The sequence below is a fragment of the Exophiala viscosa genome, assembly GCF_022695815.1.
Source record: "Exophiala viscosa unplaced genomic scaffold EDD37scaffold_5, whole genome shotgun sequence".
Classification (NCBI taxonomy): Eukaryota; Fungi; Ascomycota; class Eurotiomycetes; order Chaetothyriales; family Herpotrichiellaceae; genus Exophiala; species Exophiala viscosa.
In genome coordinates, this window is record NW_026944357.1 from 716,076 (window position 1) to 743,246 (window position 27,171).

Consider the following 27,171-nt stretch of genomic DNA (forward strand, 5'->3'; position numbering starts at 1 on the left):
CGTTCCGGAATACCATGGAAGTCAGATAGTGCGCAGATGTCTTCGATGGCTCAGAGTGCATGTTATTTGTTCGGTCCAGCTGCTCCTCCTTCCTTAGCTTTTGCTTCGGCTGGTACTATCGTCAGTCGCTTTTCCGCGCTTCCAGATCGTGTGTCGTCGACACCCACCTTTGGCCTGCTTTTGTCTCATAATTTCTGCCTGTTGTTCCTTGGTCCTTTGGAATTCGGTACCCGACTGCGCATTTTTCTTTCCCTACAGAAAGACTGGAGTTAGAGTATGGCACATACAACATTCGGACGGACTGCAGTATCGAAACATGCCTTCCCAGCCTGCTCTTTCATGTTCTTTTCCCGAGCTTTGTCTCTCTGGTTGCCTCGAGTCATGGTGGCGGTATTTGCAAGTGCTGTCTGAACGATAGACTGCTGGAAGTACCAAGCGAGATTGACTGTGAACGCACGCTGATGTACAAAGTATTAGTCTACGAGTGCCGGCAAACGGGGTGACTTTGTGTTAAGAGGAAGGCCGGGCGCAGTTGGAATGAACGAGGCTGCGGTCAGCGTCTCTCAGCCTCAGGCGCTTTTTTTGTTTTTCTCGGAACGAGGTGCGATAATCTCCGGGTCTGACTTCATCTCACTCTTTCACTCCCCCCTTCACTTTCCATCTTTCATATAATTTAAGTTGATCTTTCGCGTCGTTCTGACGACTTGGAAATCGATGTGGCAGTTCGAAGGTACCATAGTCGATCAACAGCCTTATCAGACCAGTCGCACGACTGTCGATGATCCATGGTCGGCGTCTAGCCGGTGACATTTGAACGTGGTGAAGCGTGTTTCAGAATCCCATGTTGGCAAACATGATCGATTCTCAGCCACTCATTCATTTCGCCACTTCAAAGCCTGAGGAAAGCATCAGCTCGAACTCTTCGGCTCTTCGCCGACATTGCATCGATGTCTCTTTCGTGGTCCATGTGGCAAAACATATGGCGTCTGGACAAGTCTGAAACTACTTTGGGAAATCTTCTCAGACAAGAATCGCCGTCCTGCCAATGAACACGTCCGTCTCGTGCAATGCTCATTGCATATACTACAGCTTCAACTCATGCTCGCGCGCTTAACAACAGTGGGAGTGTCAAGGTACACTCGACATCGTCTGAGCAATGCAGAGGCTCATAGAAGGATCTGGTTCTGCCACACCCTCCGACATGATCAATCAGCTTCCCTCCCATTGTCTTTATGCCTCTGTCATTGACTTCTATTCACGCTGCAACTTGCTAATACCTTCAGCTACCTTATTGTCATTTTCTCAGAGCCTCGTTGGATCAATCACCACCTGTTCAAGTCTGTCCTACTGACCATTTACAATTTATCCTGATTCAATCCACCAAAATACCTCGAGCCATCTTCTCAATACCAATCTTCGACCACTTTACGTCTATCGCATACGATCGTCAAAATGCTTGTCTTTGGGAGGTCGCTACTCGGCGCTGGTTTCGTCGTGCTCAACATCATACGGGTCATGAACATAATAGCTCTGCTCAGTGTGGTGGCAGCCAGCTCGGTTATGCTGGTCAAGACATTCATCGTGTCCAAGTTCTTCTTCTTCGATGCCGCCCAGCATGTCATCACGATCATAATGAGCGGTAAGTTGTATGTGACCCAGTACGCTCGTGGTTGCTGATTCGATCACAGGGTTTCTCATCATCACAGAACTACCCTTATTCAAAACCTACATAGGTCGAAATTGGCCACTCTTTAGTGCTCGATCTGGGTTCCTCATGCTTGGACTTGCCATGGTCTTCCTTGGCAACAATATGCTTGGGAATCTCAACAAAGAAGCAACAAGTCAGGAGAGCTTGGGACTGCCGTTTTGGCGCCTGGTCATTGCTTCGGGGATTATCGTTCTGGTTATGGGTCCAATCAACATTTTGGCCGTAAGTTCTTGCAGGAACAAACGTTGATCAACATGCTAACTGTTACTAGACCTTTATCTTCAGAGACAGAAAGACCCAGGTCACTGCCCGTCAAGTCCGTTCTCATGGCGCTGTCGCCTCGCACAAGGTCGATGTGGAAGCTGCAACGCCGAAACCTCCAAGCCGGCGAAGTCATTACCGATCTTTCTTTCTCGGCACCAAGCGCGATTCCCTACCTCCGTACAATTCGCGCAAGGCTACGAAGCAGAACGACATGGTCGAGACACCTAAGATGCATCTCGCCATTTCCAGTCCCTTTCAGACGGTTCAGAGTCCAGGTGGAGCAAGCTCGAAATACAGCCAGAGTCCCAAGTCTGAGCGATATTTTGTGAGCCCAGAAATCAGCCGACCAGATTTGGCCCGTCACCCTGCAATTGCACACGGACAGGCTCTTTAGGAAAGAGCTGTCGTGAACGGGTTGGAGTGCCAAAAGGGTCCTTGGTCTACGGCGAAACAGGGTTGATGACCTTCATTTAGTTGCGTTGATACCACAGATGATACCATGCAGGATCCACACAGGCGTTGAATATTACTGCTTATCTTGAAAAGAGCAACGATTCATAGCAAAGGTGTTGGGTGAGGCCAGCACAGAGCCTTGCATATTTCCGCCCGGATATGGAACAATCGAGCACAGCATACACGCAATAATAAAGATTTATGAGAATTTCGCAAACACATATTCGTGCATTTCTGTCCGATTTGCCTTTTCACATCACGCATATTAGTATTCAACACTCGGTACTGCCTTTGACGAGATACGAGTACCAAGGCAAGGTCAGGCGCCTTGTCTAAGTCAGAGGCGCAGAGGTAAGGCTCTTCGAAGATGGGTCGGTCAGTCAGTACGAGTGGTGGTGCACGATCCTGACCCAGACCCGTCGTCTCCTTTTCACCCCTCCCCTCCTTTCGCGCTCTTTAGCGAACCGTGGCGAACCCCTCCTTTGGACTTTCTCTGGTGTCCTCTTTTTCCGTCCCTTCTCAATTCGGTAGTTACCTTTTGTTCCCTATCCCTCTTGTTTCCACCTTCCATCACGCCTTACGCCCCCACAGCCATGCCAATGGACCTTTCCGTCCCACTCTCGTGCCGTCTCTAGGCCTGTGACTGCTCTTCATTTCCCACGAGGTCCGTCGCTCCTCCGGTTCAGGCAACACTCTTGCCTAACAGAGTAATCTACACCTCAACTTCATGAAACAACAGGGCGATAATCGCCACTCAAGTGGACCCCTTTGGGCCTTCGAGAGGCGATAACGTTCAGGCAACATCCAGGATCATGGCTTGGAGATATGCGCGAGGCCCATGAGACTGCATTAATTCCTCCATGTTGCAAGTCGCAAGACGGCTCAGCTTCAAGTGCTGAGGTTCGTCCCTTTTCTCAGAGACCAAGCTCTACAGGTTCATGTCTACAGTGCGCTTTCTCAGGTCGCGCACTTTTTCACAATCGTATTCGAATGCCCACGTCGATAGCCCTCAGGCCGCCACGAAGACGAGAATCAGAAACGCCGTCAACAATGGCATTCCAAGCACTGACCAGATCTCTGGCTCTGCTATGCCAGAACGCAAGCTCCTGCCCATTCGCAGCGACTTCACTTCGCGCGGCGTAGGGCTGGGAGCGTCTTGCTCGCGATCCTATCGCCGAACAGTACCTCGTATTCTTTATCCGGCAGACAACCAGTCAAACTGCTCTTCTTATCAGAAACTCCACAAGGTACGTACCTCATCCCCTGTCACTTTTTCTATCCCCATCCTTGCCCCGATCCTCAGCTTCTGGCCCTTCGCAGACCTGAAAAGCTGGGATCGACGGTACGCCACCCCGAACCTTTTGCCTGACACATTGCCGCCACGATTGGAATGATACTCCGTACCTCGTACCCGTCGCTTATTTGCCCACGACTGTGACGGGGTTCAGGATTGGCAACGTTATATGTGTCCTGCTTTTGTCTGGATGCCCTCGACCTCTACATGGACTATTCCTTCGATCAGTCACCCATGGCCACAGGCGCAAAGGAACGGCAAATCCACCACGGTGAACCTCTTTCTGCTTGGAGAAACCTTGCGATTGCGATCGACGGCTGTGTCAGGAAAAGCGTAAGCATGGAAACTTTGCGGCTGGCATGCTCCATTTCCAATCTGTTCGGGTATCACATCCAGACACTCCTCGGGTTTGCCGCGTATGGACTTGACTCAGTTGTCTCTGCTGCCTTGTGTTTGTCGCCAGGCATTGCTATGCGATCTGACAAAAAGAAGCGGCAGGGCGTTTGACCATACATCACACATAAACAATGCGCGGCACACAGCATCGAGAAGTCACATCGTTCAGTGGTTTGTATTCGAATTGTGTTGTTTGTGTAGCATATATCATAAAACCGCCTCTCCAACCATGCCAATGCCAATGTACATCGCACATCACATTCCATATCACCACCAAAATCAGTAGATCGTAAACATCGTAGTCTTAGACAAAAGGAGGCGAGGTCCCATATATCATCATATCATTCATGCATTCATATCGTCCATGCGTCGTCGCCTCGAAGTGTGATCACTCAGGAGAACATCCAACCACCACCACTCCGCCTCCGACCCGGACTCTTACTCTTGCTCCGTACGACATACATCTTATCTCCCTTCTTGACATACTCATTCGGCACCAGTGTCGTAATCTTAGTCGTTTCCTTAACGTATGGCCCCGTGGTGATCAACTTCCGCTCTTTCAATCGGCGTGTATGTTCGAATAGCTCGTCTTGAAATGTATTGTCAATGTACTTCTTGATGATGATGTACTCTGTGTCGCGCTACACAAAAATTGCAAATGTTAGCCTAACAAACATCCAACAAACAAATGTGTCCCACTTCGAAGGAACGTTCGTGCGTTTGCAGACTCACCGAATCCCATTCCCAAGGCAAACCATAATAATCCAATGTATCCGGGTGCAAGTATTTGCGATTCACCTTGATAAAGGTTGGGCGGTGCAGATCGATTGCCAGCGTTGCGCGCTCTTGTTTCTTCTTGTGCAGAATCTCCTCGACGTATTCTGGACTGTAGCCTGTGTAAACGCAGAAAGGAATTAGTACATGTTAACCCATCGCAAACGGGCACCAAATATGGCAGTGTTGCGCAGAACTCCACAGAGCCAGCACTGTACTACCAGTACCGATCATAAGGATAGGAAGGGTACTGCATACCAGCATTCATGAACTTCTCCTTGACCTTCCTCTCAAACTCCTCTTCCTCGGCCTTTTTCTTCTCCTTCTCCTTCTTGAGCCTCTCCTCTTCTTCGCGCAGGATCCTCTCCCTCAGTTCCTTCTGTTCCTTCTTCTTTTTCTCTTCCTCGAGTTTGCCTTCTAGCAAGATGGCCTCTCTTTCCTTTTGTCTCTTGATTCGCCTCTCCTCCTCTTCCAACTGCCATCGCCGTTTCTCGTCATCGCGGGATTTTTTGGCCTGGTCTTCGCGTGCAATGGTAAGTTCTTTTCGCAGACTATACGACAAGTCATCCTCGTAGACTTTGCTGTGAGGGCGGTGCCGTGATCTTGATCGACCGGTGTAGTAATCTGAACTGGACGAGCGACTGTCGTAGTGACCGCCACGGCCTCGACTACGGCTGCGGCTGTGCCCGCGTTCCGAGCCTGCGACATTGATGATGGTCTGTGTGGGTCGTTCGCCTGTGCTCGAAGCACGGGGCCGACCTCCTCCCGGAACAAGCAGGTTGTTGTTGATCACGATATCTTCTTCCACTCCTCGATGTGGTCTTCTTCGTCCTCTGCCGCCGTAGTCACTCCCAGCATGACTTTTCACTGGCATCAACACATATTCGCCTTCGGAATCGTCAGAGTATCGTCGAGCCATTGTGGTTGTCTTCGCTACGGGTAATCAAAAATCCCTGGCTTTACCCCTCAAATGGGCGCAGTTCAGCCTGGTCAGACCTTTGCTGAATAAACTCGCAGTGGAGGCGGGGTAAGGCTGGTAAGCGCCCAGTTGCAGCACAATATGGGGCGCAACAATGATAGGATTGATCGGTGACAGATGCAGCTGTAGAAGAATAAAGGTAGCAATATGCTTCCCACAAATGCTTCAAATTTTGCGCACTTGAACAGAGAAAGAGAGAGAGAGGTAGTGAGAAGTCGACCGCAATTTCAGCTGGTGGTGGGGGGAGCCACTAGGTTTATGGAACATCTGCTGCTGCTGCAAGCCTGGAGCCAGCCACAAGATATGCACGTTTGGGGGCCGCCGTCCACCTGGTCCAGGTCAAAATCTCAGTCAGTTTCTCTCGGCTTGCTTCCGGCCCAATTCTTGTTGCCAATCAGAATGAAACTCGTATAAAGAAAACACGGTTGACCGGGATCAGATGCCTCAGCGCCGCTCAGTTGTCTTTGTTTTTGTGTATGAATGTCTGCTATACGTTTGATTAGTTCTGAAAACTGTGACAAATTCGCTCCATCTAGGCGGCCATCTGCGCTGACAACAAAGATCAACATGCCTGAGGCTCTTTGGTGACAAGCCGAACCCATTTTCCGGTAGCAAACAGCATTTTTGTGGGACTGTTGGGCGGCCTGAATGCAGCTTCATACTCACAAGTCGTCATTGACCAGATTCATTGATTAGGCAAAGACTTGTGACACCATCCTCAAACTGCCGAAACCCGCCCTCTGGGGCCAAAACGATCTGTTGCGTTTGATGTTGAACCCCTTTTCGCTGTAGGCTCCTTAGAGCCTCAATCGTGAAGCAGAGAGGCATGTTTCATTCGAGCTAACGCTCATCTGCATCTCTCAATCGACTTTAGCGGCGTCCAACGTGCCCTCAGACTTGCACCGTTGTAGGCAATGTATGTTAGACCAGGGCATGAGACAGTCTGTTGTTCCTTTGTCGTGACGGCAATTCGGACGCCCATCGTGCATCAAGGCTGTGGCATGCCAAGTTTAGATCTTGGATTCTTGCTGTGTTTCTGCATAGTGGGCGGTCAAGATGTCACTACGGACAACATGGTTTGTGAGCGTCCTCACTGATCCATCCATTTCGTGCAACATTGAGATTGCCACGAGCAGATGTGCAACGCGCTGGCAAATGAGGTTCAGTCACTGAGTTCCTCAGGGCCGAGCTCCAGTCTGCAAGATCTTCTCAATGTGTTGCCGGCTATTCTTGTAGGTGGTCTCTTGGTAGTGCAATTTCTTTTCCAAGTCCGATATGTCTTTTGACAATGTAGTCGACTCGGACTCCAGTCGCTTGTTCAGCGTCGGTACAGGCACCGCAACGAACCTGTTTCCATTGTATCAGCGAAGTTAGACCTTTGTTGGGCATTATTCGGATTGCCTACATTTTTCCCACTCCTTCGTATACGTTTGTGTCCTTGTCTAGCGATTTGAGCTCGTTGGAGGTAAGGAGATTCAATCGTGCATCGCGTCGTTTGGTACTGAGTTCGGCCTGGGTCTGGGTGATTTTCTGCTGCGAGAGTATTGCCTGCGTCTCGACTTCTTGAAGCAACTACCAGAGGATCAGAAGTCTGCCGATTATCACTGAAGGAGCTAGTCAAACCTTTTGCAGGGCAACGTTAGGAATAGACATCTTGAATGGGCTGCAGGCGGATGTGCTTTGTAAATTGAAATGCTGAGCGACAATATTCTAAGTAAAGAATCAGGTCAGTCCTCCGCAAAAGTACGCGCATGCGAGGGACGATCTCAGGCCAACGCAATTGGTTCGTCGAGCATGCCAGTTCCGAGATGCTTGAGAGGCGCAAGCCTGTTTAGGGTTGAGATCCGAGGTTCGAGGGACAGTTGATTACCCAAAGAGACAGGAAACACGGACTCAGCAGGTGAACCACATGTGCCTGCCTACTTAGGCGCCGATTGATCACCCCGGAAGTGCCTAGGCTGGTTTGCTGGGCATCACTTTAGGCTACGTCACTCCATCTACAGTCAGTTCCGAGTTGGACGTTTCATAACCTGAAAGTAGCAAACAAAAAAGTCGCCTCCACGATCCATCCATCTTGTTAAGCACCTTCAGTTGTACTCTTCCGCTCTTTCAGACGTATCCGGTAGTTACCAAGTCGCTCGGTCCGCATTTCTCTTTCTACGAACATGATATCGTGATCGAACTCCAGAACCAGAGCGAGCGCCGAATAACCCCGGCCGCAAAAATGCCATCATGGCTACCCTCGATCCCTTACCCTCCGCCGGACCAGCCAGGCTACTGGGATCCAGTCACAGCCACCCTGCAATGGTGTGAAGAGGTACGAGTGGCATCTACAAGAGCATGGAGTGCCGGGCTGACAGCAGAAGGACTACTATGCCACATACTACTCCGCCGAGATCATCAATACCCTCACCAATATCATGTTTATCTACCTTGCATACAGAGGGGTTCAAAGCTGTAGAAAACAAGGTCATGACACGGTCTTCGAGGTCGCATATTATGGCTATTTCCTCGTTGGCTTTGGGAGTCTCATGTTTCACACCACATTGAAATGTAAGTGTCCTCAGACGTACTCGGGTGCGCTGCTTATATGGGACCAGATCCCTGGCAATTGGTCGATGAGCTGAACATGATCTACACCACATGTCTCATGGCATATGCCAGTCTTTCATACTCACGTCCAGCCAGTCACCAGATAGCCCTCGGAGTCTTCTTGTCTCTCTTCTGTGCTGGTATCACAGTGTATTACCACTACCTGCAGGATCCAGTTTTCCACCAGACAGTCTACGCATTGCTTACGGTCTTCATTGTCTTTCGGAGCATATACAGTATGGAATTCAGCCTCCGCCCATCACTTAGGAAAAGTGAAGAGGAGCATCGTATCGAGAGGAAGCAGCAAAATCTACCTGTGCTGAGCAAAGAAGAGCAAGAATACGAAAACAAGCGAGACCTTGATATCCTGAAGGAAATGTGGTTCTTTGTCGTGTTTGGCATAACCGTGTTCGTTGGCGGTTTCGGCATTTGGGCATTGGATAACACTTATTGCTCGACTCTGCGTCAATGGCGTCGAAGTATCGGCATGCCGTGGGGGTTTGTGCTAGAGGGACATGGTTGGTGGCATCTGATGACCGGTCTCGGAGCATATTGCTACATTCTTTGGGCTATTCACCTGCGACACATTCTCAACGGTGACCAAGAACACTTCCGCCTGGTATGGGACAAGATATACCACCTGCCCGAGGTGGTCAGAGTTTCGGAACCGCCGGCAAAAGGCAACGGAAAGGTCGCCAACGGTGATTTAAAGAAGTTGAACTGAAATCTGGAAACAGTCAGGCCAACAAATGTACCATAAGTCAGAGCATCCCCAAGACTTGTATCGAAGTCGGCTTTTGACATTTGGAGATACCCATGCAACCACCCAATCTGACTTTGATGTTGAAATTAGCCAATCCGGTACACGCTGTATGAGGCCACCCATTGAACTGAATGTAAGCAACCTGGAGCTTAGAGAACCAAGTCAGACCAGCAAAACAATTGCTGTTTCTTATGTACAGCGCATATCAGTACATTGGCCATCTCACCGATATTGCGAATTCCCACATCCTTCCTTCGATACCCTCTCAAAATGCCGAAAGGAAGCTGCCTCTGCGGCAAAGTAACATATACATTAGAGATCGATCCTACCACGACTCAACAGGTATGAACCTCCCATCTTCGAGCTCACACAATGCCATTGACTGGGAAAGACATCAGCATGTCACTGCCGACCGTGCCGCAAGATCACAGGTGGCACGACATCGCTGAACTTGACCGTGCCCGCGACAGCCTTCGTCCTGAACAGTGGGGCTCTGAAGACGGTCAAGACGCAGCACATAGACGAAGGCTTCGACTTTACACTGTCATTCTGCGAAGACTGTGGTAGCCCAATATACGCGGAAGCTCAGTTCCTACCAGACAAGCGGATCATCCAGGTTGGAACGTTGGACGACGAAGAGTACTTGCAACGTGCGCCGACTGCGGAACTTAACGTGAAGCACAGGCTGCACTGGATCAAGCCTATTGACGATGCGGGACAGAGAGAGAAATATGTATAGTACCCTTTTAACGGGCCATCGGATAGGAAGGCAAGGCGTCACATGCGGACCATACCGTCGTCTGTAAAGTCATAGATCTGTGGTGACAGTACCCTGCTGGACCATCTCGAGGTATCCCAATAGCTCGGGAGTTTATCTGCCAGCGTGAAGAGCGTCGATCCTTGAGTCGCGTGCACCATACCTTTTCGAATTCCGCGTCGAAGAGCAATGCCGTTGCTTATATACCATACAGGGCACGGGGAATGGAATGTGGGGCGCCTTACCAGGTAGCTACGGTCACGTTGCGGTCAGCATCTGAAGTTGCATCTTCAGATCGAGGCACATTTGTCAGTCTCTCACTCCGTACGGCGCCCGGTCGATCGCTGTCTGTCTAAGGCTCCTCGAAAGTATATCTGTGGGAGCTGCAAAGGTGGGCATTGTCTCTATGTCACCAACGGTGACGCTCACAAACCCTTGTGCCTGATAGCTCAATTCCTGCAGCATGGACGACGGTCGAGCCTCTGGATATGTGCTCTACTACAATCAGTACTCAGTCTGTTCATTGATGGTGTTGTATAGTCTGGCCCTGAAAGGAGAACGCAATGACTCCGAAGATGAGATCAAAGTGCAGACCAGGGTTGTTGACATCTTCCACGAAGAACAACTAGAGGAACATTTCCTCTGCGATATCAACCACCATGGTCAGGTAAGCATATCATCCCGCGAGATGCTCGTCGCTAAAGACACCGAAACCAGGTTCCCGTGCTGGCACACAGAAGTGAGCTGGATAGACCCATCGCCGACAGTGTAGAGATGACACTTTGGTTGGCAGCACGATACCCGCAGCTGATACCTGCCGTGCACGAGGGCGAGATCCGCCAATATTTGAAGGATCTTCATGCGCTGAACTATTTCTCCTTATCATTTCCTGGACGGCCTGAGGTCGCTCAAGGGTTTGAGGATGGGGTGAATCGGCGCCTGGATGACCCTAATATCTCCGACCGATATCGAAAAGCGCTGGAATTCAAACTCGCAGTGTGAGTATTCAACTCTAAGACAGTGAAGTCTCAAGGCTAAGATAGCACCAGGATAAAGCGGGACAAGACAGGTGGGCTGGTGCCCTCCGAGACCGCCAAAAATGAAAAGCATGCTCGAGAATTACTTGCATCCTTGGAGAATTGTCTTGGCCGACCTGATCAGTGGATATATGGATCACAGCCAACTGCGCTCGATGCGCATCTGGTTGTGTTCATGGCACGCATGAGCGACGTAGGTCGCGACCAATTAATTCCAGAAAAGCTCAAACAGTACGGGGCGTGGGCCATGCAAAGCCCAGAATGGATCAAAATGATGGACGGGAGAAAGACTATGATCCCTCATTAGAAGAGAGCTTTTCTGCGGCAAGCACATTTTGCGGTACAACAAGCCGAAGCCTTGCCATCGAGCCCTCGGCCACGAGCCTCGTGCTAGGTGGGTAAGGCAAGCAGCTCTTGGATTGCTTCAGTTGTTTCCTCCGGACTCTCCATTGTCCAGAAATGGCCTCCGGGCATGTACTTCACTCGCACTTCCTTCGCATTGGGAATGTACTCTCTCGCGGCTTCGTAGAACTCGCGGGGTTGGGTTCTGCTTTCGTAGCCCTGCATAATCATGACTGGACACTTCCAGGTCCTGAGCAGCCGATTGCGGCGATCGAGCCATTCAGCCCGAAACGTCGATGAGTTGAAGTATCGTGGGACGGCGCGAGTTATACCAAGGTAAGAAAACTCCTGGATGATACGAGTGAACTCGTCGTCTGGGATAGGTCGCTTCGCTATCCACGTGTAAACCCACACCACGAATCGCTTGGGGTCTTCCATTATCCCAGTATATGGTGCGTCTTTGAAGATGTCACCTTGTGGAGCCAGAACAGGGTTGAAGTGGTATAGGTGTTGCTCGCCACGACCATAGCGCAGCACGGCTTCTGGGTACTTTGCTACAATGTAGTCGGCCTGTACGGTACCTCGATCGTGGGTGACGACGTTGAATTTCGTGGCGGCCACGCCTATCTTTTCGAGCATGGCATAGAGGTTGTCTGCAGCCCCTTCATGACGATAATCCCCCGGCTTCTTTTCTGACTGCCCGTAGCCCTTGAGATCGGGGGCGATACATCGATAGTTCTTGGAGAGCATTGCCATTTGGTGGTGCCATTGATACCAAGAATCTGGTATGCCGTGAAGAAAGACAATTGCTTCTCCAGTCCCAGCTCCCACGTAGTGAAATCTTACAAACTCGTGATCTCCCGGTGCATCCACGAAGTGGTGCGTAAACACCACGCCATCCAGAGTTTCCGTGTCATCGTCTTGGTCTGAAGGGCGGGGCTTGACGGAGTCAAAGTGGCGGGCACGTTCCTCGACTAAAGCCTCCGGGGGTATAAAGTTGTCGACTGCTTTTTGGGCCCTTTCCGGAAGCTCGGTATATTGCGGTGCTGACCTGGTCTCAACTGAGGCATCGGTACCTGAGGGAGACATCTTGATTCGACTGGCAACACAACAACGTTTTGTGGCTCAAGGATGTAAGCTGCCACGACTCCATGCGCCACTGTTTGAGTGACTTATATATCTCTCAGGCCATGGGGTAAGGGGGCCTGGCTGACGGCTAGTATACGAGTCTGACGGAGGCCTCTGCGCATCAGATTCAGTCTGCAGCTAGCGTCGCGCAGCTTCTGCAGGGTCAATCAGGATGATCCCCGCAACAATCACATCACATCCCTCTTGGGGGGTGCATGGCGGGGCAGGGCCTGATTCCGATCTTACCGAGCATATTGAATACTGGGGAACAACCAGCAGGGACTTGACTTCCCAGAGGTGGTGAACTGTCAAGTCTTTCTCAACTACGAGAAATGGTAATTGTCAGATAGTGAAGTGACGATGTTGTCATTGTTGATGTCCTCGGCAAGGTTCACATCCGCAAAAGCCGTGACGTGATTGGCTAATTGTAGACGTCAATATCAATCCTCCCTTTCAATGACTATCAACAGTCATGGTCGTCCTTTTCTACCACATTCCACAACACATGAACACGGCTCCATCTTTGCACTGAATACATAGTCTTTGCCACGCCTAGAATCCTGTCAGCGGCCGAATCAATCCAGCAACGCACGCACATCTCTGAGGGCAGCCAACCCAAGGTAGATCTCGCCCAGATCATGGCACGAGACACCATACACGTCTTCCACCCAACCACCTCAAACCCCTGACTCCAGTCTCTCATAAAATGGCAAATCCACCACCCAACGCCTCGACAATCTCCAACCTCCTATCAACGCACCGCGCATTGGTAGAAACAGTAACATCCTTCCTCACCATCGCAACCCACCACATCCTCTACCTCCGCCGGCTCTATCCACCAGTCTCCTTCCTATCCGCCCGGGCCTACAACTACCCCGTCCGCCAAAACCGCCACCCCCAAGTATGCCAGTGGATCACCGACGCCATCGCCGCAATCCGCGACCAACTCGAAAAGAACACCGTCGAAAAAGTCAGCCTATGTATCTACGAAACTACCAGTAACCAAGTCCTCGAACGCTGGACATTCGACCTCCGCTCTTTCCCTACTGTCGCCAAAAAGGACCGTGACATCCCCTTCGACACCACTACCCCAGCTCCCGTGCCAGCACCAGCCGCAGCGCCAGAAGACCAGGAAGACTTACTCGCCAAAAAGCTCAACCTTGCTGACCTAGAAGCCAATTTTCGTGCCACGCTCAGTCGAATAAGCACCGCCGCGACGAAACTGAGACCACTACCCAGTGACAGTGACACACCTGACGCTCCGGAATGCAGTTTCACCTTAGCCATTGAAGTCAAAGACAGCGCCGACAGACCTGTAGGCCGACTCGAGAAGGAAGAGCGGAAATGGATCGCCGCTGAACCGGTCACCTTCGGTGATGACGGCGACGATGACAACAGAAACAACCAGCACGGTGCCAACGCACCAAAGACGCACGCCGTCCGCCGACTCGAGGCAGGCGAGCTACGTATGGAAGTCTGGGTCGAGGAGTCTGCTGCGAAATTCGAATACGGCCTTCCTCAGTCCTCGGAACTATCTGCGGAGGCGCGACGTGCTAGAATGTCCTACGGTGCTGGAACGGAACGATTCGATCCTGGAAATGAATATGATCTGGAGCCACCAGACATCAACAAGAGACCTCAGGGTGGTGCTACGGATTACCAAAGAGATAGATGACTTTCTCCCCCTCGGTCACCACCAGTCACAGAATCATATAAACCTCTCGAAAAGCATTTGCATAATTATGATGCATCCTGATTATGTGTCCTAATCCTGTAAAGTCATCCCATCTGCGCCTGGTATCGAGACTCTGCTATTTCGGACCTCCCTGGCTGAAAGCTGTCGTAACACAATGAAGCCAGCTGAATAATGCTAATGGCACACAAACAATGCTTTCTTTTATTGGTTTCGGATGTCCGTCAGCTCTGTCTGCCGTTCTGCACAGTTCATCGATGTCATCCTGCAAAACCACGGCCACTGAGGATGCATTTGCTGTTGTAGTGTTCCTTAGTGTGCCATTGTCCACCCATGAAAACCGACCGCCATGTTTTGTTGAATGAAAAGAAGGAAAAGAAGAGGTAAAATGATGCCAATACTCCGCGTATCCCAATCAACAAGACAACCCGGGCGTGAGCAAAACGTCGTGTGAAAACAGCTCTTTTATCTGAGGCCAACCATTCTTCATGTCCTGACAACACCATAAATCGTAGGGCCGTCCACTTTCCAGCGTCCAGTGAGGAAGACGAATATAACTCCGTTTGTTCGCAGCGCCCTCTTCGCGACATCACCCTAGCCATGCACGTGGCACCCACCACATCTTCAGAACCATTGTTGCGCGTGGCGCCCAATGCATTGACACGTAACACAAGCTTTGTTCGCAGCGCCCCTCCTGAGTCAGAAGGCCCCTACTAGTATGTTGCGCGCGGCGTCTTCTTCTCTTCAGAAAGTTCAGATGGCCGCAACATCCACCTCGCTCAGCTATGTTGCGCATGGCGCCCCTATGCACGTCTTTTTCATCGACGACGAGGGTTAGCGAACGCATCACGGACAGGATCCGGTGCTACGTATGGAGCAGGCATATTTCTATGCATTGTGGCTGGGTTGGGCAAGATCACTTGGGGTAATCCTTGGGGTCCAGGTTGAATATCGTTGTCCGGCGCCATAGCCCATCCGTGCAAAAGGAAATTGAAGCCGTTGTCCTCATTATAATCGTTCATCCATGCCGGAGCAGGCCAGCGGTCGCCATGATACGCATTCATGTCCATGCCTCCGTGGGCATTGGCCCCTTCAAGAGGCACATACTGCGGTTGTGCGTTCATGTGCGTCGGCGGAATGCCAGGCGGTATAGGAGGAGCCAAGTTGGCCATTGCCTGCATATTGACTTGGTGTTGCTGACGCAGTTCTTCTATTCTGACGAGTTGTTGAGCCTGGCGTTGTTGACGCAATTCTTCCATCCTGGCATGCATGGCGCGCATTCGATGCTCTCTGTCGCGGGCTTCCCTCGCTGGCCTAAGCTGCATTTCAGGGTCGTGATTCGGTATTGGTTGCACCTGTCGGGGTTGTTCGTGCCAACGGACTCGTCCAAGTAGCGCCTCAAGCTCCGGATCTGGCATCAGATCTTGCATAACGGCAACACGTGCTTGTAGGTCCTGAACGCGGCGCTGACGATTATTCAAACGACCCGCACGGTTGTTCATGCCCCGATACATGACGTTTGCTGCAGCATGATCGTCCAATTTCGGCTTTGGCGCTTTCCCAGACTCGATCCGAAGTCGGGATTCGTCAATAGACGCATTCTGATCCTTGGCTTTCTTGATCGCTTCGATTTCGGCTCGCATGGCCTCTTCTTCATGCCTATCACCACCGTCTTCATCATGCAACCGACATTTGGCACCTGGTTTGTTGAAATGATCATATGGTCTCTGGCCCAGAGCTGTGAGATCAGCGTTGCACACATAACACATCATAGTGTTACAAGTGCTGCATGTCATCTTGTTGCAGCCTTGCTCCTTCATGATCTTGACCTTGCACTTCGGACATATTCGCATGACTGCTTCAGATCTTGCTTCCTCCACGGCGTGAAGCCCATGAAGATCGTTGTCCCGCTGGTTTTCCTCACAAGTCCTTGGGAGATGACTATCCATTTCACACTTTCTGCACGTGGCGCGTTTGCACTCTGGGTTGAGACAATAGAATACTGGATCCTTGTCGACATTTTCACAGACGGCCTGATAATCGCACCATTTGCACTTTTCGAGCCCTTCAATCCCGGCGAGTCTGACTTCTGCTTGCTGCTTATTCAGGGCAAGCCGATCAAATGTCAGGATGGGGACGGCTTTTCCGACTGCTTCATTGGAGAGCTCAGCAGTGCAACCACTCCCATCCATACAACGCATCTCGTACTTCAACATGCCGACCTGATTATCAGCTAACCCTTCAACACACACGTAGCAAAAAAAGTGCGGTTCGTCTGCCATGCATTCAACCACGCGATTTAGGGGAATCTCCTCATCGAAGCAGCATTGACATTCCACAAGAGCACCCATTTCCTTGTGTTTAGCCAGGTTGAGAGCCTCCGCTTCCTCTTTGGCTTTCTTTGCAGCTTCTTGAATGGCCTCTCGAGCAACATGTTGTCTAGCAGCCTGGAGTTCATTGACCCGATTGTGATATTGATAGGGGATACGGCGATCAGAGATGCCGAGTTGATATTTCTTCTCGATTTCCTTCCTCGGTTGTCGCAGTCGTGCGTACGGCCGGAGGTTTTTGGCAAAGAACTGATCTTCCCTCTCTTCTATGTAGACATACGAGTCAAAGATGGACTTCTTCTGCGTGACGATGCTTTGGATGTAGTGCGTCGGCACATGGTCAAAGGTCTTTGCAAGCAGGAGCACAGCATCCTTGCGGTACATGTCGTCTTTGAACAGATCTCGATCCCAGGATATCGTAAAGCCCGTTCCGTCCTCTGGTGCAGCAGTCCGGCTTCCGGAGGATTCTACGCCAACTTCCTTCGGATACGAGTCCAACTCAAGGATCTCGGCGATAATCCTCTCAGCAAGGGGTGGTGCTGCGAGTTCAATGACTTCATCGTCTTCGTCAGTGTAGATTGGCTGCGGTCCATGAGCATGGATTTTGCCCACCACAAACGCAACCTCGATGTCGGGAAACACCTCGAGGACGCTTTGGAGACATTTGTCATCAGGTTCTTTGCTGCGCACTTCACTGTCCGTCTCGTCAGGAGAGTCCGAGTCACTACCATGAACAACATAAACATCTAGCATCTTTTGCCTCATCTTCGCAGCCTTTTTTTCCCATTTTTGGCGCTGATCTGCATCCCATTTCTCGCACAACTCTTTATGACCTTTGACAGTGCCGAGGACGACAGGAAATCGTTCGTAGCCTGGGCCTTTATACATCTTCACATCGAAGCGGCTGTCAACATAGTAAGGTGGCTTCTCACGCTCTTCCCTCAGGTTTGTCTCTTGCTTAGGTTGGGGGACATAGTTCGCAGCGATCTGGCCGGACGGTCGTGCAGGAAAGACAGTCTGTCCGAACCTAGCAAGACTGTGACTATCATGGCCGGTGTATTCAGGCTGAGGAGCAGGATTCATTGGCGGTCTGTGAGGAGCCTCATACCGGACTCGATGGTTTTGCTCAAAGTTGTGATGATATTGAGCGTAGTCCTGAGCGGCCATAGGTCCAGGTTCGAGACCAGTCCTGGCACGTTTGTAAAGGGGAGATCGAGATCCTCGGTGTGTCTGTTCGCCGCCGTTCATGTTGTCACCTGTTGAGGGCAGATTGGCCGAGTCCCTGCTTGAAACTCGTCGGTGGCGTGGACGATTGAGGAGAGGAGGTCCAACAGGGGTTTGGTGGTCAGAATCGTCGTCAGAGAGTATTTCGATTACGGTTCTTGTGTCTGCATTCGGCTGAACTCGATGAACTCGATGTGCGGACGGGAGCATCTGGAGAGCACCATGGTGGAATCGTTCACGCATCCTACCGGGAGGATAGTTAGTCATTGTGGAAGCCATGCCCGAGTATGGTTGTAGTCATCGGACTTCTTCTCAGCAAGCAGGGTACCAAGGGAGGAGATGATGGACGGAACTGATAAAAGTCAGGTGGAGGTATCTTACTCTTCGAGCCCGCCAATAGCGTGGTTTTCCATGCTGATGTACAATCAGCAGTGGTGACAGGTTGAGGCTGTGACCGAAGAATGCGAGAATCAGAGACTGAGGACCATTGGTTTTGCATTGGCGTAGCAGTGACAAGACGAAGATTACTGCTCAGGATCTAGTCCCGCATTCAGATCGAGGTGGGAGACACGAAAGATCTGGTTTGACAATAGCCTGGGACGAAGTGGTCATTTGCGCAATACAATCAAGGCATCGAGGCAGTGATTCTGCAGGGATAAGCGCGAACAAAGGAAGGGCTATTGAGTTAGCAAAAGCAGTCAGTGAGTGAAGTGTGAAGTCAAGACTGGAAATGTTAGAATAAACTCGGGCGAAAATTGTGAAGACAAGTGACAAGGCCTCTGTGCATTTTGTTGGTACATCTTGTCGGATTAGAGTGTGAACAAGTGAGGTTGAAGCCGTCAAGTGGAAGGGTCAATGATGCAGAGCGACAACAAGAGAGGTGTGGCAGAATGCAGGAATCCCACCTTGCCTTGCCCGCACTCGTTCGCTCGCGGCGCCCGTAAGGGGAGGGCAGACACCAAGGCGGCGTCTAGGCAGGCGGGGTTGTTCCATCAGGCAGACTCCCTTCTCAGGACTCACTGAAGTCTACCTCAGTAGTCTCACGAGAAGACTTTATCAGGTAACCTTTCATCTGTCTCCTGCAGGAGTATCAAAATCATGAAAGGTTTGAAAGAACAAATAAATGATCGACTTTTTGTTTACAGATTCGACATATCTGTCCTAGTAAGAAGTTGGGGGCGGAATTGACCCCGCCATGTGCTTTGACTGCCTGCCCTGGGGTTCGCAGGGAGCACTTCGCTATCCTTCAGCAGTCTCGAGCCTGCTTTCTCACAAATGGCTTCAGGGTCAACAGCAGTCGTATCAGCTGATGTGGAATACTCTGCTCCTGTGAACTGAGCCCAGTTCACTTAATGTTCCCCCTTTGCTCTGCAAAGTTTGTGGGTGATGCGCCTTGTGATCATCATGTCTAGTTGTTTCTGCTTCAGTTTCTCCGCGCTTCCTTCTCCTTGCTAACCTGCCTGTCTGTCATTCTGCTTACCAGCTTAGGCTCCTTGACGACCACAATGTCTGCCTCAACGACTCCCTCGAACGATGTTCTCACGACCTCAAAACCTCCTGCCCTAGACGCCCAGTCTCTGCCTTCTGCACAATCCCAAGACCTGAAGGTCGAGCCTGTCACACCGCTTGAATATCTGCAGACGGCGCATCTCAATGCCGAAGAGTGGAAAGGCCCGTTGGATCTGCAGCAATACCTTGAACGTGAAGAGATTTTACAGCAGACCAATCTGACCAAGGACGGCCGAATCACAGGATGGATTCTCACTTCTGACGCATTTCCTCTCAACCCAGACGGAACTAGACAAATCTTCGCCTCTTGCGAGACCATCCAAACCTGTGCGTACGTCGCCCAGCAGGGGAAGCTTGATAACGTTCAGGCTCACGGCATCGCCTCCGTATTCACAAGGTCTGAGTACCGTGGCAAAGGGTATGCAGGTCGCATGATGCGGGAGTTGGGCAAAAGATTGGAAAGCTGGCAGAAACTCCAAGATCTTCCGAATGCGTTTTCAGTCCTTTATTCGGATATAGGTCCCAACTTCTATGCAAGACATGGCTGGAAAGTCTTTCCTTCTACTCACATTTACCTAGCGCCTTTGCAACAGAATGACTATGAAAGGGCACAGGGTCAGCTTCCTTCTATTGAGGCGTTAACCATGTCAGACTTGCAGCATATTCCAACCGTCAAATATGTCGAACAACGCTTGCAGGAGCAGTCCACAATACAGCCAAACAAAACTTATGTGGCAATACGTCCTGATCTGGAGCATTTTGGCTGGCATACCGCCCGAGATGAATTTCAGTGCCAACTTCTTGGAAAAGGCCATCCCACAATCAAAGGCGCTATTCATCGAGAGACTGGGCTAGCCTTGATATGGTGCCGTGTATTTGCAACCAGAGAACATGATTGGCAGTTACATATTCTGCACACCGTGATTCCACCAGAGACTCAGAACTCAGGGGATGCTCAGGGGGCAATAGCAGCTCTTCTTTTGCGCGCGCAGCTAGAAGCGTCTCAATGGGACATGGCTGCCGGTGTCGAAGTCTGGGACCCAACAGAGCTGACGCTCGCAGCCGCTCAGAAGCTGAAGTCTGCAGAGCAAGGCAAGGTGGAAGTCATTACTCGAGACAAGGAGCACTTATGCAGCCTTCGCTGGAATAGCCATGACAACGAGGATGTCGTCTGGCTGGCCGATGAGAAATATGCTTGGTGTTGAGAACACTCTCCTAGGTCCGGACCTCGGTCTAATGTGGTCTTCCAGAGTCATCATGATACTGTCCACCTGAGTGTCGAACCTGATGGGACGCCTGACAGAAACCAGTCTAGCTGTTCCCAGGCCGTCTTGACAGAGCCTATTTATCCTCTTTGTCCCCCAAGAAGAGTACAATCTCTTTGCGGAACACGGCAATGAAAGAGAATTCTATCCGATTCATTCAAGGCTCTGCCATCCACATGCACCTACGATGTTGTGGATTCGTCTCGCGAATCTCTTATAATTCGGCTTTCTTAAGTATATCTGTGAGCAGTCTACACGCGAAACACGTCTTGGTCGATGCAGCGACATACTGGCGTTTGGTCAACAAGGCCTGGGAGCCAGGATTGGCCTCATAATGAAGCATTAACAAGTGCGAAAAACATACTGAATAGCCATCCAGAAAGGGGCAAGGCTGGACAAGGCTGCAACGCACCAACGTTACATAAGCGCTGACATCATCACGAGTAATTGTCGAGATGGCGGAGAAGCACCGAGAACTCGCGCAATACATAATAATACATTTTCTTAATGTCTCGATAGGACAAATTAATGGACTGCTAACAAACGCCCCCTGTTCGAGGAACGGGAGTTCGTTCTCAAGTATAGGACATGGCCACATTAAATCCTCTGGTAACTGTGCTGGTGAAGCGCGCGTGGACCTGTGCACCTTGTCTACGACGGCAGCTCCTGCTTCGGGAGAGCCAGTCACCCGCGAGACCACGAGTCAACCATAACACGACATTTACCTCTTCAGAATGGCGCAGGTCCTTCCACCTGACCAGCGCTGCTTGTCGCGAAGAGCTCGAGGATCAGCGGCAAGCTGTGCCTTTGGGTGACTTCTACACCGACCTACTCTCTTCGCCACTACCGGAGACCACCCACGAGGACAGCCCTCTACCAGACTTTGTGCCAACAGGCGGTGATCAGTCCAAGGAAGAAAGAGCTAGGAAGCTGTTTGGCTCAATAGAAGGATCCGGGTACCAACGAACCGTTTCAGATACACCGGATGCCACTTGGAGGACCATCAATGGTGTACCTGTTCCGCCACGGCCAGGTGAACCGGATAATTGCTGCATGAGTGGCTGCGTACACTGCGTCTGGGATGACTACAGAGACGACGTAGAGGCATGGGCTGCCCGAGTACACGAAGCACAATCAAGATCCCCCAACCGAACAGCGGAAGGCCCGAAGATCCAGCTAGCCCGACCTGAGGTCCACGAGGCTTCCGGCAGCATGGACGATGATGGTGGCGGGAGCGAGAGTCTCTGGACAACGCCTTCATCTCCGGAAAATGAAGAGGACATACTGTTCGCTGGCATTCCTATCGGAATCCGAGAGTTCATGGCAACCGAGAAGAGGATACGAGACCGGAAACGAGCCAGACATGAAGGTGGTTGATGACACAAACATCTCCCCTTCCTCTTACATTTTATTCATTCAACAATGGCTGCAAACAATTCGTGCACAAGTCACGCAATGTTGCGTCATAAACGCTCTCTCTATAGAGAGACATGCGAAGGACCACGCGTATATCATCCAGCCTCCGGAAGTGCACGAAATGTACCAGCCGCCGAAGCTCAGTCGCATACCACTCCTGCTCAGCCTTCCCCCTACATGCATGATACCCAAGGAACATTACCCAGAGGAGAACGCTCTGGTGTGGTACCCAAAGTTCTTCGACATTGGACTTCTGCAAAGATCCTGACAGACGGGTGATCAATGTCTGCAGAAACTTGTCGTATGGCTTCACACGGATTGCCGTATTGAGATATATCAGGGCCGCCACCCGCAAAGCATCCTGACGGTGGTATTCAGGAGTGTCGCAGGCGCCCGGGCATGGGAATGGGAAGGACACAATGTTGTACTGAACTTTTGCATAAGTGTCCTCGGCGAACTCCCTCATCAATGCCGTAACCAGACGAGGGGTCCTACTGTAAGTCTCGACCAGTCGAGTGAGGTGTTGCAGTTCACATGCTACCTCGAACAATTGAGGACATAAGGAGGTCCACAGATGGTGATCTTCGCAGGGTCTTTCAAACTGGTCCAGCAACATTCCGGCTTCCTCATCCCAGCAGTCGGCGTCATAGAATCTGCTCTTGAAAGGAGGGAGAAGCGGTGTTCGTTGTCGATGCCACGCCATCTGAGCTTCGGCCCTAAATGGTATAGGATCAGTGGGAGGCTTTGAAAAGCAAACTCGGGTCGGTGACTGACTTGGAGACGTGATAAGCCGCTGTTCGAGGGAGCGCATCGATGCCTCCACTGAGCTTGACCATTTCCGCCAATCCATCGTGGTGAGCGACAAATTCCTCCTCTCCTTGCTTTATCTGTTTGATCGACCAGTCTTGTCAGCGTCACGGGTTTCGGGTTGAATTATTCCTCAGACGCGAACTTACGGCCATAACGCCCAAATGACGCACAGTGATTATGGTGGACGTACTGAAAGATCCATGCTGATACTGGAGTCTGGCTCGAACTAGGCTAATAGCCTTACTTCGATGGGTATCCGCTTCTTCTTGCGCAAGCTTATGCTCTTCAACCTGATTGTTTTCCTTCCGCACTCCAGCCTGATGCGAGGCTGCATCCGCGATCACAGCATGCAAACAGGCTGGATCCTTGACGACACTCCTGAGAATGTCAATCAGAGCGGACGTAATCACAATTTTGTCCGCCGGACCGTATATGACAGGATTGGTGACAGGTGTGAGGATTTCGATGACTGTTGGGAAAATTGCATGTCAGCAAATATTTTCCACGAACGACGGTCGCAAGCATTCAAAACATACAATGGTTCAAAAGCTGGCGAAATCGAGGAGTGATAGGCACTGCTGCGGAAGCGAAGAAGTCGAATGACTCCTCTCTGAGGGCAATTTGTGACGAACAGTGGTGGCACATGGCGGAGTTGACCATGGCGGCAGCATCTAATTTGGCGCACCCACATTCATGGCAGATAAACCTGGTGGCCTTGCTCGGAAGAGGACAAGATGTGCTGTCTCCATGCCAATGTGCCCAGCTCCCTCGACAAAGCTCTCCCTGTTTCTGTCCAGCCGTGGGTTGCGCAGCAGTCGGATATTTTGCATCTGATGCCAAAGGCCTGTTACATTTGCAGTACCTTGGGGAGTGTGTTCTCCTGGCCAGTCCAGAGGCTTTCCGCCGATGGACATGGCGCATCGCGTGCGATTTGATCTTACTCTGCTGGGGCCCTGAAAGCGCGTCGGAAGGTTTCGAGACGTTGATGAATTCGATCTGCATCTTCCTTTTGCTTCGCACCTGATCGGAGCCTCTTCATCGATGTTATGTGTGGTTCAGAGTCAGTCGTCTGGCAAAGTCCGGTGACGGGGTATTGGTCTTTCGGCTTGATGAAATTCTCGATGAATCTCGAATGGTTCCTGGCCGTCTAAAGTCAACATGGTTCGACATCAGCCATGGCATGAGGGCGTTGGTACCGCTATGATATCATGTTGGGCATCTCAAGTGCTCGTTCCCAGGAAGCATGAGCCTCGATGACAATTTCCCTACCTACCTTCCGGCCTATCGCGGAGCCGATCTACACTGACATGATGTGCACATACGAGCTATCATGAGTACATGATCGCATGCATGGTGCCGTTGGCAGGCATCAAAAATGATTATCAAATATCAGGCTGTGGTACGAGGAGCGGTTGACAGGTATGCAACAGTGTAGATTAGCCTCCATGCCAGGGGCTGAAGAACGGGCCAGGCTAGATCGTTTGTCCGGAGACTTATTTTCCTCTGGTCTGGGGATTTTCTGACATGGGTGAAAGGTCCCTTACGTGCCGTTGCGCACAACTTGCAGGCATCAGTGTTAACCAGCTGCCTGGGCTGGCCTAGACACACGTTTGGCTGCTTACCAAGGCATTTGGACTTGCCCGGTTTCGGACATGAGGCTGGCACCATTAACGCCTTTGCATATGCGAACCAAGCGCCAAGTTACCACCATCATAACGGCTTTTCTCCGTATGCTGCACGCTATCGCTCATCCCAATGACGCCCTATGATGTCTTTGATATTATGAAATCGACCATGAGGATCTACGAATCAGTCCTAGGTGGAGGCATGTAATCCAGGATCGACCGGCCACATTCACTAGGCGTCCTGCAAGCCCTCATGATCGACGACACTTGATGGACTCTATTGAGGTAGTCTGAATACCGTGAAGCCCCTCTGTAGTCAGACTCTCTCTCACCGGTTGCCACGAAAGGCCGTTCCAGCGAATGCAACCATTTTGGACTAGTGGTCGATCTATACCAGTCCACATTGATTGGCCTATGGCCTCTGGCCTTCCCACTACTAGAATCGCCTTACTTGCTGAGGCCAAGGCCCAGACCGGTTTCCAGGGATCTCTGTGAAAGGACCCATTGAATACCAGGATGTCCTCAAATGTTTGTGTTCTTGGAAGCTAGCCTCGCATGCATGCCGATATTTGGGAAAGCATTTACGCAGTAGTACAGTGCAGTATTCAGCAAGCCGGTACCGGACTGATGCCCTATGAGTGCATGAATGAGGGAAGGCAAACCAGTTCGAAATCCTCCATTTCGGCTTGTCAGGATAGTCCTCCTCAGACCTTTTCTCATATAATGATACATCTTCATCCGTCTTGTATGACCTTCTTATTACTGCTGCTAGCGAGACCTCAAAAGGCAGACATACTCAGCCGTGCGCAGTAGAAGCACTTCATTATTTTCCAACCCAAGAGACCCGACCATTTCCGCAAACTCTACCGCTGAGATGTGAAAGAAAGGACACACTGTGAATCCCGGCCGTGTGAGGCTTAGCGACCACACATTCACCTCATGGATCGCCAGAAGGAAAACAAGTACTCCGCCGAGCTGGGCAAGTGGGGACTGGCAAAGGCGAGCATAGACACATCTGTGATGCAGCCCAGCACAAAGACCCTCAGTAACATGTTTGGAATGAAGACTCCGATCATGTGCCCAGAGACCATGAGACCTGCGAACTTCAGGAATGAGGCCGACTTTGGAGGCGCAGGTGGAATCATGACCACGTTGTTTTCACTGTACATGGAGAACGTCGGCGATGGCATTCCAGGAAAAAGTAGCCCGGGTGAGGGTAGACCTGGGGAAGGGAGTCCTGAAGCTAGGACGTTGGGAGACAGCGGCATCGGGACCTTCTGGTATTGACCGTCCCGGTACATGGCTCTCTCGGGACTGAAGGCTGGACGTACCTCAATCTCATTGACGAGTGGGCTGCAAGGGGTGTTCGACTGCGAATACATCTCCTGTATGCCCAGTGATAGGGATTTGTTCCGCTGGTTGAGAGTCTCCTTACGTAGCACCGAGTTGACGGTCATTCTGAGGCCAGACATGTCGTTCTGGACGGACATGTTCGATTCCTCGACTTTGTTCTGGAGTTCTTGGAGTTGGCGTTGCAGGTCCCGGACCTCGTCCATGGCGTGCGCGAATCGCTTCTGCCAGATTAGCTCGGAGTTCTCCGAGTAAGCTGGCGGTGGTGTGGGACGCTGACCAAGCAGCGCAGAGAATTGTTTTCTTTGGATGGCAGAGGTGGGTGTCTGCAGTCTGGCGTGACGAGCAGGAACGTTTGGATAAGATGGGAAATTGGCGTTGAGTATCACCGGACTGCCCCAGCTTGCAGTACTGCTGCTGACAGGAGTATACTCGTCGTCTTCAAACCGCCAAGGTATGTTTTGAAAGCTTGTCCGAAGAGACTTCACAAGCGCATCATTGGGATAGTCTGCCGTGTCGAGCGTAAGTTGAGGTGCCCGTGCAGTAGGAGGTGGAGTGCTCGTTGTCAGACGCAATCGATTCAAAGCCATCTTAACCAGTGGCAATATGTGTGTCAGCGCCCAATTGCCAATCGAGTCGACCCAAACGTGGAATTGATTGAAGTGGTCGTCCTTTGTCAGGTCGAACTTGACCAGAGGCGCCATACAGAACGCTTGGCTGTGGTCGATCCAATGTATATTCATGACGGCAAAAGTGTTTTCAATGACGCAGGAAAAGGTGATGGGCAGTTCAGGCATCATTTGTCCCTTCCAGGCTTTGGCGTACAACATTTGAAGTGCTTGAAGACAACAAGCGCCCCCAGTGGCACACTGGTTGTTGGCGGCTTCTAGGCGGGTATCTTTGTCACCCTGTCCACGTTCGAAAATCAGAAAAGGACAATACATCGCGGCACCAGGTGAGATGTATCCAGTCTCGAAGTGGACAATTGTCCCCGTAGTCACCAGATATGAAGGTAGGGCGTTCAGTTCATCTGCTGTCATAGCAGAGGCAGAAAAGCCACAGCCGAGTCCGGAACGTGGTATGTTGAGCTTGTAGAGGGGCCCCGTCTGGTTGATTGCATGCTCAGGGAGAGCTTCGCGGCTGAAATTGGGGATCATGCATCGAGCAAGTCTTGTTTCGTCATTGATAGATGGCAGTAAGTTCGGGGGGAATAGAGGTGAAGGTCCAAAGCCCCGGCCATTGATCACCTGCTCTCGGAATGCTTGTTTGAGGTCATCGTATCTGGCGGCGCGAGGCAGTTCCTCTTCTATCATGGACAGAAGCGTTGAAGGGAGCCTCTCCCTCGGTGCCAGGTCGACTATCTTTATGCGATAAGCGCCAAGGACATGTTGACGGTAGGCTTTCCACGGCAGATGGCTGCCATCGTAGGACGTTGGGGGCAAATCACCATTCACAGAGATCT

The 27,171-nt window shown here is 51.1% G+C and overlaps 14 protein-coding genes across 14 annotated transcripts; 7 read left to right on the forward strand and 7 right to left on the reverse strand.

Moving 5' to 3' along the window:
* Window positions 1-88: 88 nt before the first annotated feature.
* Window positions 89-619, reverse strand: EDD37DRAFT_630531 (uncharacterized protein). Its single transcript, XM_062816583.1, has 2 exons — window positions 321-619; window positions 89-252 (listed from the first exon to the last, which is right to left on the reverse strand). The coding sequence occupies exons 1-2, from the start codon at window positions 381-383 to the stop codon at window positions 94-96; spliced, it is 222 nt and encodes a 73-aa protein (XP_062670115.1). The 5' UTR covers window positions 384-619; the 3' UTR covers window positions 89-93.
* A 607-nt stretch (window positions 620-1,226) lies between these two features.
* On the forward strand, window positions 1,227-2,436 carry EDD37DRAFT_404496 (uncharacterized protein). Its single transcript, XM_062812370.1, has 3 exons — window positions 1,227-1,639; window positions 1,689-1,930; window positions 1,980-2,436. The coding sequence occupies exons 1-3, from the start codon at window positions 1,453-1,455 to the stop codon at window positions 2,364-2,366; spliced, it is 816 nt and encodes a 271-aa protein (XP_062670116.1). The 5' UTR covers window positions 1,227-1,452; the 3' UTR covers window positions 2,367-2,436.
* Window positions 2,437-4,457: 2,021 nt separating this feature from the next.
* On the reverse strand, window positions 4,458-5,911 carry EDD37DRAFT_404717 (uncharacterized protein). Its single transcript, XM_062812374.1, has 3 exons — window positions 5,148-5,911; window positions 4,815-5,008; window positions 4,458-4,756 (listed from the first exon to the last, which is right to left on the reverse strand). The coding sequence occupies exons 1-3, from the start codon at window positions 5,806-5,808 to the stop codon at window positions 4,508-4,510; spliced, it is 1,104 nt and encodes a 367-aa protein (XP_062670117.1). The 5' UTR covers window positions 5,809-5,911; the 3' UTR covers window positions 4,458-4,507.
* Window positions 5,912-7,005: 1,094 nt separating this feature from the next.
* Window positions 7,006-7,779, reverse strand: EDD37DRAFT_404666 (prefoldin subunit 1). Its single transcript, XM_062812373.1, has 3 exons — window positions 7,492-7,779; window positions 7,274-7,440; window positions 7,006-7,215 (listed from the first exon to the last, which is right to left on the reverse strand). The coding sequence occupies exons 1-3, from the start codon at window positions 7,519-7,521 to the stop codon at window positions 7,047-7,049; spliced, it is 366 nt and encodes a 121-aa protein (XP_062670118.1). The 5' UTR covers window positions 7,522-7,779; the 3' UTR covers window positions 7,006-7,046.
* Window positions 7,780-8,092: 313 nt separating this feature from the next.
* EDD37DRAFT_650112 (dihydroceramidase) lies at window positions 8,093-9,184 on the forward strand (the record flags this gene model as incomplete). Its single annotated transcript, XM_062818209.1, has 3 exons — window positions 8,093-8,185; window positions 8,235-8,421; window positions 8,469-9,184. The coding sequence occupies 3 exons, from the start codon at window positions 8,093-8,095 to the stop codon at window positions 9,182-9,184; spliced, it is 996 nt and encodes a 331-aa protein (XP_062670119.1).
* Window positions 9,185-9,339: 155 nt separating this feature from the next.
* EDD37DRAFT_404649 (Mss4-like protein) lies at window positions 9,340-10,358 on the forward strand. The gene is made up of 2 exons (XM_062812372.1): window positions 9,340-9,565; window positions 9,615-10,358. The coding sequence occupies exons 1-2, from the start codon at window positions 9,494-9,496 to the stop codon at window positions 9,960-9,962; spliced, it is 420 nt and encodes a 139-aa protein (XP_062670120.1). The 5' UTR covers window positions 9,340-9,493; the 3' UTR covers window positions 9,963-10,358.
* On the forward strand, window positions 10,204-11,366 carry EDD37DRAFT_404837 (uncharacterized protein). Its single transcript, XM_062812375.1, has 3 exons — window positions 10,204-10,647; window positions 10,698-10,978; window positions 11,030-11,366. The coding sequence occupies exons 1-3, from the start codon at window positions 10,444-10,446 to the stop codon at window positions 11,322-11,324; spliced, it is 780 nt and encodes a 259-aa protein (XP_062670121.1). The 5' UTR covers window positions 10,204-10,443; the 3' UTR covers window positions 11,325-11,366.
* Window positions 11,367-11,407: 41 nt separating this feature from the next.
* On the reverse strand, window positions 11,408-12,448 carry EDD37DRAFT_609240 (alpha/beta hydrolase; the record flags this gene model as incomplete). Its single annotated transcript, XM_062815118.1, has 1 exon — window positions 11,408-12,448. The coding sequence occupies one exon, from the start codon at window positions 12,446-12,448 to the stop codon at window positions 11,408-11,410; it is 1,041 nt and encodes a 346-aa protein (XP_062670122.1).
* A 504-nt stretch (window positions 12,449-12,952) lies between these two features.
* EDD37DRAFT_404629 (mitotic spindle assembly checkpoint protein MAD2) lies at window positions 12,953-14,301 on the forward strand. The gene has a single exon (XM_062812371.1). It carries the CDS (start codon window positions 13,194-13,196, stop codon window positions 14,160-14,162), a length of 969 nt encoding a protein of 322 aa, XP_062670123.1. The 5' UTR covers window positions 12,953-13,193; the 3' UTR covers window positions 14,163-14,301.
* A 1,423-nt stretch (window positions 14,302-15,724) lies between these two features.
* EDD37DRAFT_549001 (uncharacterized protein) lies at window positions 15,725-17,398 on the reverse strand (the record flags this gene model as incomplete). The annotated part of the gene is made up of 1 exon (XM_062813680.1): window positions 15,725-17,398. A coding segment is annotated over one exon (1,674 nt), but the record flags the coding sequence as incomplete, so codon positions are not given.
* Window positions 17,399-19,239: 1,841 nt separating this feature from the next.
* On the forward strand, window positions 19,240-20,448 carry EDD37DRAFT_650118 (uncharacterized protein; the record flags this gene model as incomplete). The annotated part of the gene is made up of 1 exon (XM_062818210.1): window positions 19,240-20,448. The coding sequence occupies one exon, from the start codon at window positions 19,240-19,242 to the stop codon at window positions 20,446-20,448; it is 1,209 nt and encodes a 402-aa protein (XP_062670125.1).
* A 558-nt stretch (window positions 20,449-21,006) lies between these two features.
* On the forward strand, window positions 21,007-21,901 carry EDD37DRAFT_404896 (oxidoreductase-like protein). The gene has a single exon (XM_062812376.1). It carries the CDS (start codon window positions 21,097-21,099, stop codon window positions 21,883-21,885), a length of 789 nt encoding a protein of 262 aa, XP_062670126.1. The 5' UTR covers window positions 21,007-21,096; the 3' UTR covers window positions 21,886-21,901.
* On the reverse strand, window positions 21,901-23,394 carry EDD37DRAFT_681155 (uncharacterized protein; the record flags this gene model as incomplete). Its single annotated transcript, XM_062819742.1, has 4 exons — window positions 21,901-22,640; window positions 22,699-22,811; window positions 22,881-23,203; window positions 23,271-23,394. The coding sequence occupies 4 exons, from the start codon at window positions 23,392-23,394 to the stop codon at window positions 21,917-21,919; spliced, it is 1,284 nt and encodes a 427-aa protein (XP_062670127.1). The 3' UTR covers window positions 21,901-21,916.
* A 2,380-nt stretch (window positions 23,395-25,774) lies between these two features.
* On the reverse strand, window positions 25,775-27,154 carry EDD37DRAFT_543493 (uncharacterized protein; the record flags this gene model as incomplete). Its single annotated transcript, XM_062813659.1, has 1 exon — window positions 25,775-27,154. A coding segment is annotated over one exon (1,380 nt), but the record flags the coding sequence as incomplete, so codon positions are not given.
* Between the last annotated feature and the right edge of the window lie 17 nt (window positions 27,155-27,171).